General features: G+C 42.9%; 1 protein-coding gene across 4 annotated transcripts in view; it reads right to left on the bottom strand.

Moving 5' to 3' along the window:
• The window catches only part of ARVCF (ARVCF delta catenin family member), a 241,827-nt gene that overhangs the window by 66,508 nt on the left and 161,645 nt on the right, over positions 1-13,674 (bottom strand). For all 4 annotated transcript variants that reach the window (XM_063415693.1, XM_063415691.1, XM_063415694.1 and 1 more), the window contains 2 exons: positions 8,363-8,970; positions 1,200-1,699 (listed from right to left, as the gene is read on the bottom strand). In XM_063415693.1, coding sequence (XP_063271763.1) covers positions 1,200-1,699; positions 8,363-8,970 — 1,108 coding nt within the window. The remainder of the gene's footprint in view (positions 1-1,199; positions 1,700-8,362; positions 8,971-13,674) is intronic.

Genomic DNA, 13,674 nt, shown 5'->3' with positions numbered 1-13,674 from the left:
CTTTCAACACTGTATATTTAGACCTACTTTGCTAAATAGCCTGTAATGGCTGTGGAAGAACATATGGAACACCCAAGGCCACTGTTCATCTCAGAGAATTATGATTACCAGTAAAAACTTAAACACAGCTACTATAATTTTTGAGGAAATTACAGAATTATGATGTTTACCTCTAATGGCTTAACCAATGTTTGCAGTAGGGTCTACCTGCACAAGCCAACACTGATGAGGCAGCTAAACAGTTTCAGCCCTGGACCCATTTTCATCCTCACAAAGCTTTCTGAAAAATTCTGTTCTGGCACAGAAATTCATTGGAACTGCACTGGTCTCCATCCAAACATCCCCTGCAGCTTCTCAGAAGAGCAAGGGAAATCCATTTCACTCCTCATGATTTATGGGAGACTGAAGAACAATATCTTTCTCCTTCCTTTAAGAGCTGAGATACTTTTCCACCCTCTTCCACTTAATGACCAAACTTTGAAACTTGGCATATACTTTATTGCTCTTTTTGGATGATGCCCAAGACTAAGTTCAAATAAAAAACAGGTTAAATAATGGAGCTGTAAGTGTTTGAAAACCCCCAGAAAAGTGTGCACAAACTCAGTAACCATTTTCCAACCTTTGCAACAAACAAATCCATGTCCAGAGTAGTAAGAGCAGACCCTATGCTCCCTAAAATCTGCATTCTCCAGCCCAGAAGTGCTGCAACTTTATACACAGCCTCAGAGTCCTCAGCACCAGGCTGGCAGTGTTCCTGAGGAGACTGACTGCTCTCTGAATATGAGGGAGTGGGGACATGGCAGCAGGGCTGTTTTGTAAGAGATTAACAAGGAAATATTTAGTTCAGCATATCTTACCTCACCATCACAACACGCTGAGGGCACGTGCACTACAAATTACCTGTCAATGCAGTGCTGTAACTCATGTAAGCTTCAGTAACCCAAGCACATCCACCTGCATGCTACACCCAGGGAGCAGCACCCATCCCTCAGCAGCCAGGGAATCCCAAGGGTGCCACACACACAGATGATCTCCATCTCCTCCTCACAGGCTCTCACCCCATAAACGTGGTGCAGCTACAGAACAGCTGCAGCCAGCCATCTCAATTCTTCAATGCTCTCATCTCCTGAAATTCTTGTTCCTGGAGCTGAAAGGGCTGTTCTAAAGACTAATCCATTAAGGAAATCACAGACACTGACCTGTAATTAGCTCTCTGACTTCCATGTCGTTTGTTTTTCGCAGCAGCCTGATCAATGCAGGGATCCCATCACAGTTCTTTATAGCCACTTTGTTCTCATTATCCTTCCCGTAGGAGATGTTCCTGAGAGCCCCGCAGGCCTTGCGATGCACCTCAGGCTTGGGATGATCCAGCAGCCCCACCAGGATGGGGATGCCCTTGAGGTGCCTGACGTCCTTCTTGATTTTGTCGTTCTCGTAGCACAGGTGCTGCAGGTAGGCGGCGGCGTTGGACTTGACGGGGTCGATGGGGTGGCTGAGCATGGCGATGACCTCGGGCAGGTCGGGGTCCCTCCAGCGCGGGTCCTTGCGGATGCTGTCGATGGAGGGCGAGCGCTTGCCCAGGCGGTCAATGCTGGCCATGCTGCCGCGCTCCGGCTGCGCCAGCGGCGCCACGTAGCCGCCGTGCAGGTACGGGATCCTCTCCTCCACCATCTCCGTCTCGATGGGGTCATCGTAGCCCCTGAGAGGAGCGACGGGCCCAGGACAAAGAAAGGGAAAAAGGCAAAAAAAAAGCACGTTTAAACATTTAGTAACTCTGAGTCAATATGGAGATTTCAGCCATGAGCAAACATTTGAATATCACAAACATCACTGGGGCAGCATATTTACAGTTTCCAATAGTTTATTTGTAGTAACTTGAAAATGAACCATAGTTGAGTTCTCAGCAGTGATGGGACTCCAGCAGAGTGTTTGTTTGGCTAGCAATGAAATGATGACAGGAACTGCGAGCCATCAAACAGATTGCTTTCATTTTGGTCACTTAGCAAAGCAATTACAACAGAGCTGGATTACATTTAGTAGGAAACACTGATCTTCATTAATGCTGCTACTTCTGCAACAAACCAAAACTCTAATTAAAGGCATTCAAGGCCTGGGCAGAGACCACAGACGTATTTCAGCAAGTCTGACAAGTTCCACTACACTTCCATGTTGGTGCTCACACAAGTGTACTCTAAACAATACTCTTAATCGATATTGCCATAAACCACCCTCTTACAGAGGTATTTTTTCAAACCAGCAGCAGCCTTTTGCTTTCCAGTTTTCTCCTGGACAGGTTTGTTACTGTCTCAGTATTGCAGCTAGCTCAGTCAAGCAAGTGGTTTTAATTGCTACAAAATGTTTCTTAAAATCTTTCATGTGAAGCACTGAGTGATGTTATTGAACCGTTTCTGATGTCATGCTGAAGTACAGACTATTAAAAGTCAGGAAGAAAATGGAGCTTGCTGTCGTCCCAAAGGGACTGATAATTAAACTGGGCTCTGGGGACAAGAGTAACCGGAGGTGGAGACTGAACTTAGCCTTGTACAATTAACGCTTTTAATGTTAAAAGTGCCTCTCCTGACTTACATAGCTTTAATTGCTGTTCTAGACCATAAACTGAATGAAAGGATAAAAATGGGCAAGTATCCAAAACTCTAAACGAATCTGAAGAAATCCTTTTATTGATGCAGTTATTTGTGTATGTATAATTCAGCAGTTGCTCCACACAGTAATTTACACTATCTGGACAGTCGTGTTCTCTGTTACAGAACAAAGCTGCTTCCATCACTCCAAGCAGAAAGCAACAACATTGAAATGATTTACTTCTGTGAATGCACACAGGCCAGAAGGAATAACAAAACCCCTTAGCTACTTCTCAATATTCTGTTTTTACAAATGCAAATTTGCGTTAACCAGCATTAAAACTACAAGAAAATCTCATTTCTCAAACTCATCCTCATGTTAAATTCTTTTTCACTTCCTAAAAGCAGCAGCAAATTAATTTTAATAATTGCACAGCTGTTCCTTGCTTGACTTGGTAACTTGCAATTCAGAACGTCTCAGTCCTGTGAGCTGCCCACCACATAACTGTGCACCACCTCAATTACACCTGCACAATTAAGTTTCTTTCTCCTCCTCATCCGTGCAAGTACACAAAGATAATTACTGTCTTAGGATGCAGTTTTTTTTGCTTTATTTCCACAGAGCCTTCCAAACAGAACCACACAGCCTATCTTCCTCATGTTGTATCCTCTTCCCTTTGCCACAGAAACCTCCTTGGTTTCATTGCTTTGTCAAAAGCAAACTTCAGAGTTAGGACTTTAAATTGCAACACTGCCATGACAAAAGAGTACCACATAAGTCTTGTACCAACAAGACTGGGTTTTTTTGCCAATCACTACTTACTAAATATGAGTGAAAATACCTGAAGTCAAGAATTAATCATTAAAAAAGAAAAATTAATAAGACCAAACCCTGCTTTAAAACAAGACAGCATCTCTCAAGTATCACTAGATAAGAGAATGAAAACAAAACCCCACAATTGCTGGAATAAGCCCACACAGGCCAGACCCAGCATTCCTCTGATGAAACATGTCAAGAGCCACTGCTAATGCACCAGTGACATAACTCAGTGACTGTACCTGGCAGCAAAGAAAACACCTGCACACTCCACCCTTGAATAACCCATTATGTAGAAACTCTGAGATCCTGAATGAACCTAAGAGCTGTACAAGAAAGTTCAGCCAAGGCAAGTACCACACCACTTCAGATCCAGACGACTAAATAAAGTGAGCAAGACTAGGGAAGGTTAAAAAACCAACAGGGAAGCAGTTTATAAAACAGGCAATCTGCAAAGGAGCAGAACTAGTGCTCAGGCAGAGCAAGGCAGAAGAAGAGCCACAAGCCTTGGTGGTCTCTCCTTTACCAGAGGGCTGGAAGACCAGACTGGCAGAGTAAGAAAGTCAAAAGCAAGTGTCTATCAGGGCGTTAAACACACACTGGTCACCACATATTTCCACACTGAGAGAGCAAAGAAATCCTGTTTCTGAGTCAGACTGGTGCAGGCAAAATGTAATTTTTCACTTCCACATATCACAAGAGCAGCTAGGCTGGGAAGGAAAAGCCACTTGATACAGAACAGGACTAACAGGAGCTTCAGCAGATACTGCTCTCAGGAGACCAAGAGCTCTTTACTCTCAGGACTGAAGAGCTCTGGTGCTATGCCAGAGTTGCTGACTGCAAGCATCTTGCCTTCTGTCTGTCTGCAACAAGGCAGCCGAGGCTTTAGGATGTCATGGGTCTCACTAATCACCTGTCTCAGGAAATTGCTCAAAACACATTCTAGCATAGTTAAAAACTGGGAGAGAGCTTGTGGATTTATCATCTTCCTTACGGCTTCAACATAGGCACATTTGAGCAAACAGGTGAAGGATTTAAACATTTAATCCTCAACAACTTCTACAAGTGTTACACTCATTACACATTGCAGCTGGTGTCTGCTTTGGATAAAAGACCAGAAAGGTTTGGGATTTCAGTAGGAAACTTTGTGCCAAACATTAAAGAGGAGACGTAAAGACTCTGCAGAATGAGATTCTGCTTTTGCCAGCCTCTGTTCCCTGATAGGATACACAAGAGGATTCAAAACTGGAGCGATTCCTCTGCTGAGACAAGCCTGAGTTATGGGCCATATGGTTAAAACGCAAAAATCCCCAAGAACTGCCAATGGATGAGCGGACTGGGGCTGCCTCCTGCCCCATCAAACTCTGCCATTTATCACCTTCTGCTACCCAAATATTATCAAACTGAATTCACACTAAGGAAAAGAAAAAAAAAACCCCAAATATTTTTCAAACTGACCACACTGCTTGCTTCACCCAATTCTGCACAGGCACATCCATAAACTCCTGCCCCAAACTAGACAACATCCCAATGCTGCCCATACACACTTGGAATGAGTGAACCTCAGCCACAAGTGCTGACTGAAGCTTATGTACAATTACAAACCTTTCTATTCTGAACTGAAACAAAGCACCATAAAGAATGAGACTGACATGTATGGTGTTACCAGTACTCTCACTGTCTATACACACCAGACTCACTGGTAAAGGTATTTAATCTAAAATCTGGCTCATTTCCTGATAATAATAATTTAGACGATGAAGTGACCACCAAATATAGTCTCAGTGTCTTAAATCAGACTTCTGGCATAGACAATTTAACAGTAGAAAACTGTTTTGTTGTTGATTTAGTCAACATTAAAAATGTATACCCTGTCTAGTCTGGAACAGTAACACTGGCAATAGCTGCTCCAGAGCTCTTAGGGAAAAAAGAGGTCCCATGAATGCCCATGGAGTGCAGACTGCAGTGACCCACTCTGGGAAGAAACCACCACTGAGGCAAGAAAAAGCTGAACAGAAGTTCTAGAAATCAGTAAACTGAATTATGACTTGCCATTTTTTTCCAGCTTGTCTGTGTTAATTCCAATTTAACGATTAAGAAATATTCGAATAGTAGTAGGGATTTTTTTGTGAAGAAGTGTTCAGTACTTCTTGCTTCTCTTTCAAAAAAAGACTGTATACAAAACATCCAGCACACAGTAAAATTAGACATTTTTAAAAACTATAATAGAACACCTCATATAATAAAGGCAACCTACCAAAATGAAGGAAAAAAAGGGCACAAACTCAAAGATGTGTAAATGTCTTCACAAGTAAGTCTGAGTAATATGAAATCAATATTATACACCCCAAATGCTTTTCTCTAACCCAAATTTATCATGCAACCTGACTTACACCACACCAGAACATAAGCTGAGGGGAAGAAGTGCCAGGTACTCTTGCAGAAAGTGATGTATCTTACATGAGACTCAGGATGAAGGAAAATAAGAAAGCCCAGCCACGAGCGATGAGGAGCCAACAGAGGGAATATTTGCCTCTGTGCATTTATCTGGATTTAGAGATGTGAGGAGGCACATTTTCCCTAAATTTAAAATGAAATATAAGTAGCTTAAAATGAGGCTGGTGATGACAGAAGAAAAGCACAAATAGGTACTTATCTCTGTGATCAAATGGAGCAGGCAAGAGCTGGAAAGAACAATCTGTACTTGTAATTCCCTTGCCTAGGAACCCCTCCAGACACAGCTGGGCTGCCTCCTCATCACACAGGGAGTCAGACTCTCCAGCACAGATTCAAATGAAACCTCCACTCGAGCCCTCTCAGAACAGGAACTGACAGTAAGGACTCTTATTTTACCTTTAAACTACTCCTAATGAAGGAGCACCTACTGGGAAGAACATGAGAGAACAGCTCAGTGAGTCATCAGGGGAGGAATTCTCTTCGGGACACAATGAGATGCCCAAGCTGAAAGTTGGTGCAACACAGAACAGTGTCCACCAGAGTTGTTAAACCTGCTCTACACATACAAACTTTTTGAAATCAAAAGTGACATCAGTTAATCACATTCATTTAATCATTTTCACAGAAATACAAATTTTAAAAAAACCCAGAGAGGAATAATAAATTAGCAATTACCCTCATCCAGTACAAAGCACTACTTGTAGTCTTTATTTTCTTGCAGATCAGTAGCATATCTGAAATGCAGGTTTATTGAATTGTTCAAGTATTTCTTTGAAATGTCAAAAAGTAACTGCTTATGAAGAGGCCCTCACACAATCTTCTTATGTTCTCAACAGCTAAAGTTTGCTGCCATAGTCAGGCTAATTATTTGTCAAAGCCCCTTGATCATATTAAATATGGAAAAAAACTCACAACAAAAGAAACGTAGAAGAAAAATTATGAATTGGTCCTATACAAACTGCAAGGAACAATAAATCAAAGGGATGTTTAATAAAAACACCAAATTTTAAAATGCAAATAGCTAGATTCTAAGAATACGTTTAATTATTGATTTTGCATACTGTTTGAAAGATGTTAATAAAAAATTAAAAGCCTGGCTTCTTCTAGCAAGAACTGTAAACTTGCTTAGCTCAGGGAAGCACTAATCCAAGTCTGACAGATTGATGAGGATTCTGGCACCCACTGTGCAGGCATTTCCTTCAGTCCCCCAAAACTGGGATGTGATTCCACTGCTGGGTAAGCCTGCAAAATCAAAGATGTCACAAAGCACTTGAAGGGTGCTCTGGGAGATATGCCTTGGTATCTCTTCACTGGGTTTTTGTCTTTTGGGTTTTTTTTCTCCCACAAGTATAGATGACAATTTGGAAGTGTTTGATTCTGTCCAGCTTTGGAATGAACTTCCAGAAGAGGGAAGGAAAACAGAGCCATGAAACTGTGAATGACAACATCTCCAAGCAGGAGGACTCCGGGAGAACAAAAAGGCCAACACAAATCCCACCAACTGCTGCTGATGCAGCAAAGCCTGAGGCCAGAAATGTTAAGTCTGAAGACTGTCCACACACAGAGGCAAGTGGATCCAGACTCTTTACAGCTCTGGAAACTATTCTAAATTAAAAGGAAAAGAATGAGAACTAAACTCATATCAAAACATGAATCATGGGGATATGACTTCAAGCAGACACATGTAAAATTTGTACACCCCTTAGAAAACAGAGTATTACAAGTTTTTCAGGTCTGTACAAGACAACTTTCAGCTGAGTAACAGGACTCTTTTCCCAAGCCTGTGGTGGTGGGGTTTTTTTCTCAAATGCCAGAGTAGATAGCCGTAAACACAGAATAAAAAACTAATACAGGAAAACATGGGATAAAATAGAACATTCCTTAGAAACTGGGCTGAACCAGAAGCAATTTGTAACTGGCCACTTTAAATGCAGCACAGACTCTTTTCTCCCCTTCTACAGGCACAGGACAAAAATAATGATCTAGTCTTTCAGATCTGTGAGGTTCAGCACACCCTGGTCAGGCAGCTGAGGGTGTGTGGTTAGCACAGGATCTGGGCTAACCTCACACGACAGCTTGGCACCCTTCACCACCAGGGATCTGCTCATCTGCAACCCCAGTCAGCTGCTCAAAGCTTTTGTTTGGCAGATGTGCACACAACCAGACCTGTCAGGAGCCTCACAGATCAGAAATTCCTCTTTTCACCTTGCTAGTGTGGGATGGCTCTGGGACAACACAATGCATTCACAACTCTTTTTTAGAAAGGGAAAAAAAGTAACTTAGCCTTCTTGTACAAGGTCATCTTTCTTTCTAAATTCAACCTGAACTAAACAGTGGGTCCTTGGGCCCCACCCCTCCCTCTTTCCATACTTCATGTGTGTTTTATAGTCATTTATGGGCTGCTTTTCTGTCAAGTAATTCCAGAACGTACCAGATCAGAGTTTGAATGTACGTGATGAAATAAGCAAAAGCTGGAAAAGCACTGTGAAAAACAAACTGCTTTTACCTTCCTTTGTGAGGTCTTCCTCTCTCTGGCACGCCTGCAGACGTCCTCCTGTTCACAGTGGAGTAATCCGGGTCCAGCTCATACCCCTCATCGTCGACTCCGAGGCTGCGGTTGTCGTCCTCCAGCCCGTAGGGCTCCGGCTGGAAGCGCTCGGGCTGCGAGCGGTTCAGGTCAGCGCTGCTGCCCACCGGCACCTGCGGCTGCGCCACGGGCCCGTAGTTGTCCCTCCTGCTGGGCAGGGTGAAGCTGCCGTCGTCGGGCCGGTAGGAGCCCCCCGGCACGTAGGCGTAGCGGGGCCGGTAGTTGACGCCGCGGGACAAGCTGCCGTAGTTGTCCGAGAGGTCTCCGTAGCCGTCGTGGCCGATGTAGGGGCGGTACTGGCCCTCGTGGCTCTCGGGGTACGAGTCGTTGTAGCTGTTGTAGGAGCGGGTGAGCGTGGACGAGGCCTGGGGGGTGATGAAGCGCTCGCCGTTCTTCAGGTACCGCCTGTCGATGGAGTCCGTGTAGCTGCCCATGGGCGACGAGCCGTCCATGGCGGGCAGCCCGTCCGGCCCCAGCGGCACCTGCCGCACCGTCCTCGTGGTCACCGTCTTCACCATCTTGGTGACCTGGCAGGGAGCAGGGAGGAGAGGTGTTAATGCTCTGCTGCTGCTTAATGTGAGACACACGGGGAGGCGAGGAGTGAAACGGGGAGAGAGCACCACAAACCAAACCACTGTGCCGTGCCTGTAACCTGGTGTAGCAATCAGCTCAGCTATTCGCTTTCAGAATGAACAGTGAAAAAAACACTCTGAAAAAAGCAATCTGGGCTCTTACTACCAAATCAAAACCACAGCATTCATGTGACAGCACATGGAAGCAGTACAAAGTCATTATACCAGTTCCAATTCCCCCAGAATGTTTTCAGGCGATATCTGTTCCAGAGAAGACTTTTTACTGTATTGTAGAGCCACAGCCTGTCCTCCCACAGTTACAGCATAAACACCACATCACATTCTCTAGTTTAATAAAAACAGAGTTATGTGCTTCTGCTTGATCTGGATTAAGCTTGCACCTCTGTGTAATCTGATGGAACTCACATTTGGCAGTAATATTTAGGAAACTGTGACCTCAAAGAAGTTTTGGGCTTCAGGATTCTGGACAACACACCTGCTTTCTCTTTTAAAATATTCTTACATCCACCAGCCACCACACAAGCCCAATAGGTAGCTGTTGTCATTATTTTGGTGACTAAGAAATATGCAATAATGAACACTAACACCACACTGATTTTGCAATTGCAGCTACCTAAACATTCTAGACAAGCCTGTTCAAAACACTGAAGAAAAATCTGTATACAAATACATCTTCACTTCCATAAATCACATTTCATTTCAAAACAGAATTCACAAAAACTGGAAACAGCGAATGTCCAGAGGGCTGCTGTATTCAGGGTTTCTTGCTCAAGGGTAAGAACAGAGTCCTTAAAACTTTGCAAGAATCATCTGCCTTTGTGGCAAAGGTCTGGTAACCTGTGTAAGACAGTGCTGGACAGAAGCCACTGTATTTACAAACCAGCAAAGGGCCTCCTGTTTGGGTTGGTATCTGGGCTCCATCAACTTCTGTACTGTCTTCCAGAGTGACCAGCAAATGCTCTTCTGAGAAGTCCAGCAGATGCCAGTCTATCCTTGGTAGCCCTAACCTCAATAAAATTACTTTGACCTATATAAGGTTACCCTGACCCTAGTAAGTGCTGACTTTTCAGCCCAACCAAGCAACAGAACAGCACATCCACAAAGGTGAGAGGGAGAATCAACCCACCTGACAGCATTACACACACCAGGGGAAGAACACAAAATTGGTAAAAGGTATTTGGGGTTTCTAAGCTATTACAGACATAAATAAGCATCAGCAAATGACACTTTTCTTCATGAAATGCTACATTCAAGGGAAATGTTAACCACAAGATGTATCCCTGGACTGCTCAGTGGCTCTGAAGTCCAAATAAATATTTTGACCTATAGCCTCTGATTTAAACATTCAGATTGGCAACAGATTAGCCAAGCTGCTGTAAGGCAAAATAATTACAGTACATCTCTTGAAGTGGCTCCAACATGTCCTCTAGGCAGATGTTTTCACACAGAAACCCCAAACAGAAAAAGGATTCACCCAAACAGCATTTCTTTTCCTAGACACATCTGTGAGCAAATGATACTTCAACATAATGAAGTAATGAAATCCTGCAAGACTGAAAGCAGCACAAATGCCTCTCCACCAGCAGTGTAATTAACAGCAACACGATGCTGAATACAGCACAGCCAGGTACCAACATGACCTCTGCATTCAATTTGAGCCAGAGCTGAAAGAATCTTCCTCTTCAATACAAAGGGATTTCCTCAGCAAGTAAACATCAGGGAAGATGCTATCCCTTCCAAGCCTCTGAATCTTTTCTCCCTTTTTCAAAGCACACATTTTAATAACTGGAAGAAAGGAAACTAGAAACTCAACATTTATTTCATGACATACAATCCAAGAGAGGTTTTTGCTTGCTACCTGTGCACAATACTTCTGCTTTCCGCTCAGCTGTCAGCGTGATCGCTGTCACAGCTTTTATAAACTCAGCAGAGAGGAGAAAAAGCTGGCGGAGTTTACAGTAGCTCTTTGTAAAGTGGATACACACAAAGCAACACAGCTCAGTGTTCTCCTACTGAAGTGGGAAACAATACTTTTATTCAAAGTACCATATTCATAAGTGATGTTCTGAGAGCAGAAAAAACATTTCTCAGGCCTGAAATATGCGAGTTTTGCAAAGCCGCGACAAAACTGGATGCAAAGTGCTGGGCCTTTGTGTTCTTGAACTTGGGAAGCAGTAATGGGAATAACAGGAATTAAGGTAGGACGTCAGCAGTTTGATGAATCAGAAATGGATACTTATGCTGGGAAGGGAACAAGGAAGGAGCTTTCTAAATGCCAAGAAATGCCCTTGCATAACCTCCCCAGGCTCTTTCAGCACTATACAACAAATCCAAGCCCAAGCCCTGCTTTTCAGCCATGAGCTGCCATGCCTGCACACACTGTCACGTGTCATTTTACCTAAAGCTGTTAAGATCAGACAATAGGAAGTACCTAATACACCTCATCTGCAGCAACAGCACAAAAGGAGAAACAAAGCTCAACCTGCAGGATCAGGTTCACCTTCACCAAAGACTTGCTCCCTGTTATTGGTGAACAGGACCAGGTAACAAACACAGAAATGTCACAGCCATGATAATGGTCTCCAACAGTTGCTACATGTACAGAAAAACCACAAAGCATAATTTCAGACCACTGAAAATCACCTCCTAGACAATGTGAGTCTCACCCTTAGTGAGTTTTCCACCATGCTCTGGCACTCTACAGAGTATTTACAGAGATTTGGGGTTTTAGTTTAAATTACTAATGCAGAATTCAAGGGATTAATTTGCAATTTGTACCTAATTTGCCTTATTTTCCTGTCTTTTAGACTAGTACAAACAGGCTTTCAATGGCTGTGGCTCATCAAAAAGCCACACTCAGTGTCAGGCAGCACAGCACATGTAAAAACAAGTTTACAGCGTTAGCACAGCTTCACCTCTTACTATTTTCTGAATACTGCAGCCAGCAGCAAACACAAAGTATCAGGACAATCAAAACCCCCTTGCCAGACACATTAGAAAAAGAACATTTCACTCAAGCATTAAAGTATGCATTTCTTGTAGTATAAAAGCATTCAGTAATGCTAAAGGTGTTATACCGGGGCAATCAAACAGAGCCATTTTATATTTGGAGACAGAGGGAGTATTTGCACTCATGCCTCATTTGTCAGGCACAGGCATTGAGATAGAAGATTTATCATGTGATAAACAGATTTTGCTGCTGACAGGACAATAAAGGGAAGCTTTTTGGCAGCAATTAGCCAGCACACAGATGAAGGTTCATTTAATGAAAGGTTTCCAAGCAAAAGAAGAAACCCAAACCAAACACGTTTATTTCAGGAAATCCTGCTCAAGGGAATGTTTCATTTAGATTTCTTAAAAGAACACAGGCAACCTTGAGCAGCTGACAGCACAGTAATCTTCTCTCCCAACATTTTTGTGGTTTCCTTAATACTGATGCATTAGCCAGAGAGAATGAAGCTATTCCAAATGGGAGCTCCAACAGACTGCCTTATCTGAGAGACACCTGATCCTTCAGAGGCACCCAATCTTAAAAAAGATTTATTAGCATCAATTCCTCATTATAGATATGCTCTAATAAAAATTTAGAGTTGCAAGTTACTTTGAGTGTAATTTGACCTCCTCTGTTTACGTTCCATCCCTAAAAAACCTGTGCAAAAAGGCATTTTCAGCCCAATGACAAATCAAAGATGCTCAATTGTTTAAATGTCCCAATCTCCAAGTACCAGAGGAAAGCTTCAGAGTACCTCCCTATGAAGAGGCTGTCTGAGTATGCTTACAATACATCAGTAATTCTTTATTCTCTGTACAGATACCAAGATTTCAGCTGTAGTACAAAAAAAAATCCAATTTACTCACTAGTTCAGGCTCTCTGCAGCCAGAATTCTGTGATACTTCAAGCCAGTGCTTTCACTGCTGCTCTCTACAACCCAAAAATCTAAGTATAATTCAGCTTTACTGACCTTACTGTTGTTCACCCCACAAGTAACTATTTCAGTAAATAATTCCCTTAGAGCCCCCATGATAATGGTTTCACTAATTCTGTTCCTGGAGATACATTTGGCAATGGAACATAAAGGAAATATTCACACTTTTGAAACAGCTTCTGTATTTTTCTGTCCCTCATCCCTCTACTTATCCAGAAGGATGGGAGAACAAACATGAAGCTATGCAACAATTAGATTTACTGGATGCATGTGCATATGGTACAGTAGGTGCCTCACAGTGCTCAGTCACAGAGGAGTAAGGACAGTACAATAATTTCTGTGCAACTGGGCTATCACGGTCACATGCAGTCATCTTGTCTTGAATTCTGCCTTCTGGTTTGTTTCTGAGCTTGGTTTTGTTTTCCCTCTTTTTTAAAGTTCATTATAAAAGCTGACAGGGATAACAATCTTGTTGAAACTGTCATAAACCAAGAATCAGACGGGAAGGAATGCAGGAGGATCTTAACACCATGACATTTCTGTGAGCTTATTTTTGAACTACGACTGTAAAAGTTTATCAGCCCATGCAGGTTGAAGCCATTACATTTCTATTAAATGCTGTGGAAGAACTCACCCTGTAGGTTTTCAAAACAACAGCTGAAATCTCTCCCCTTCAATTTTAAGCCTAATACTTCACATTTTGAAAGGGCCC

The sequence above is a fragment of the Prinia subflava genome, chromosome 19 (assembly GCF_021018805.1).
Source record: "Prinia subflava isolate CZ2003 ecotype Zambia chromosome 19, Cam_Psub_1.2, whole genome shotgun sequence".
NCBI classification, from domain to species: Eukaryota; Metazoa; Chordata; class Aves; order Passeriformes; family Cisticolidae; genus Prinia; species Prinia subflava.
Note: the sequence above shows the minus strand (reverse complement) of the source record. Positions and strands in the feature narration are given on the sequence as shown.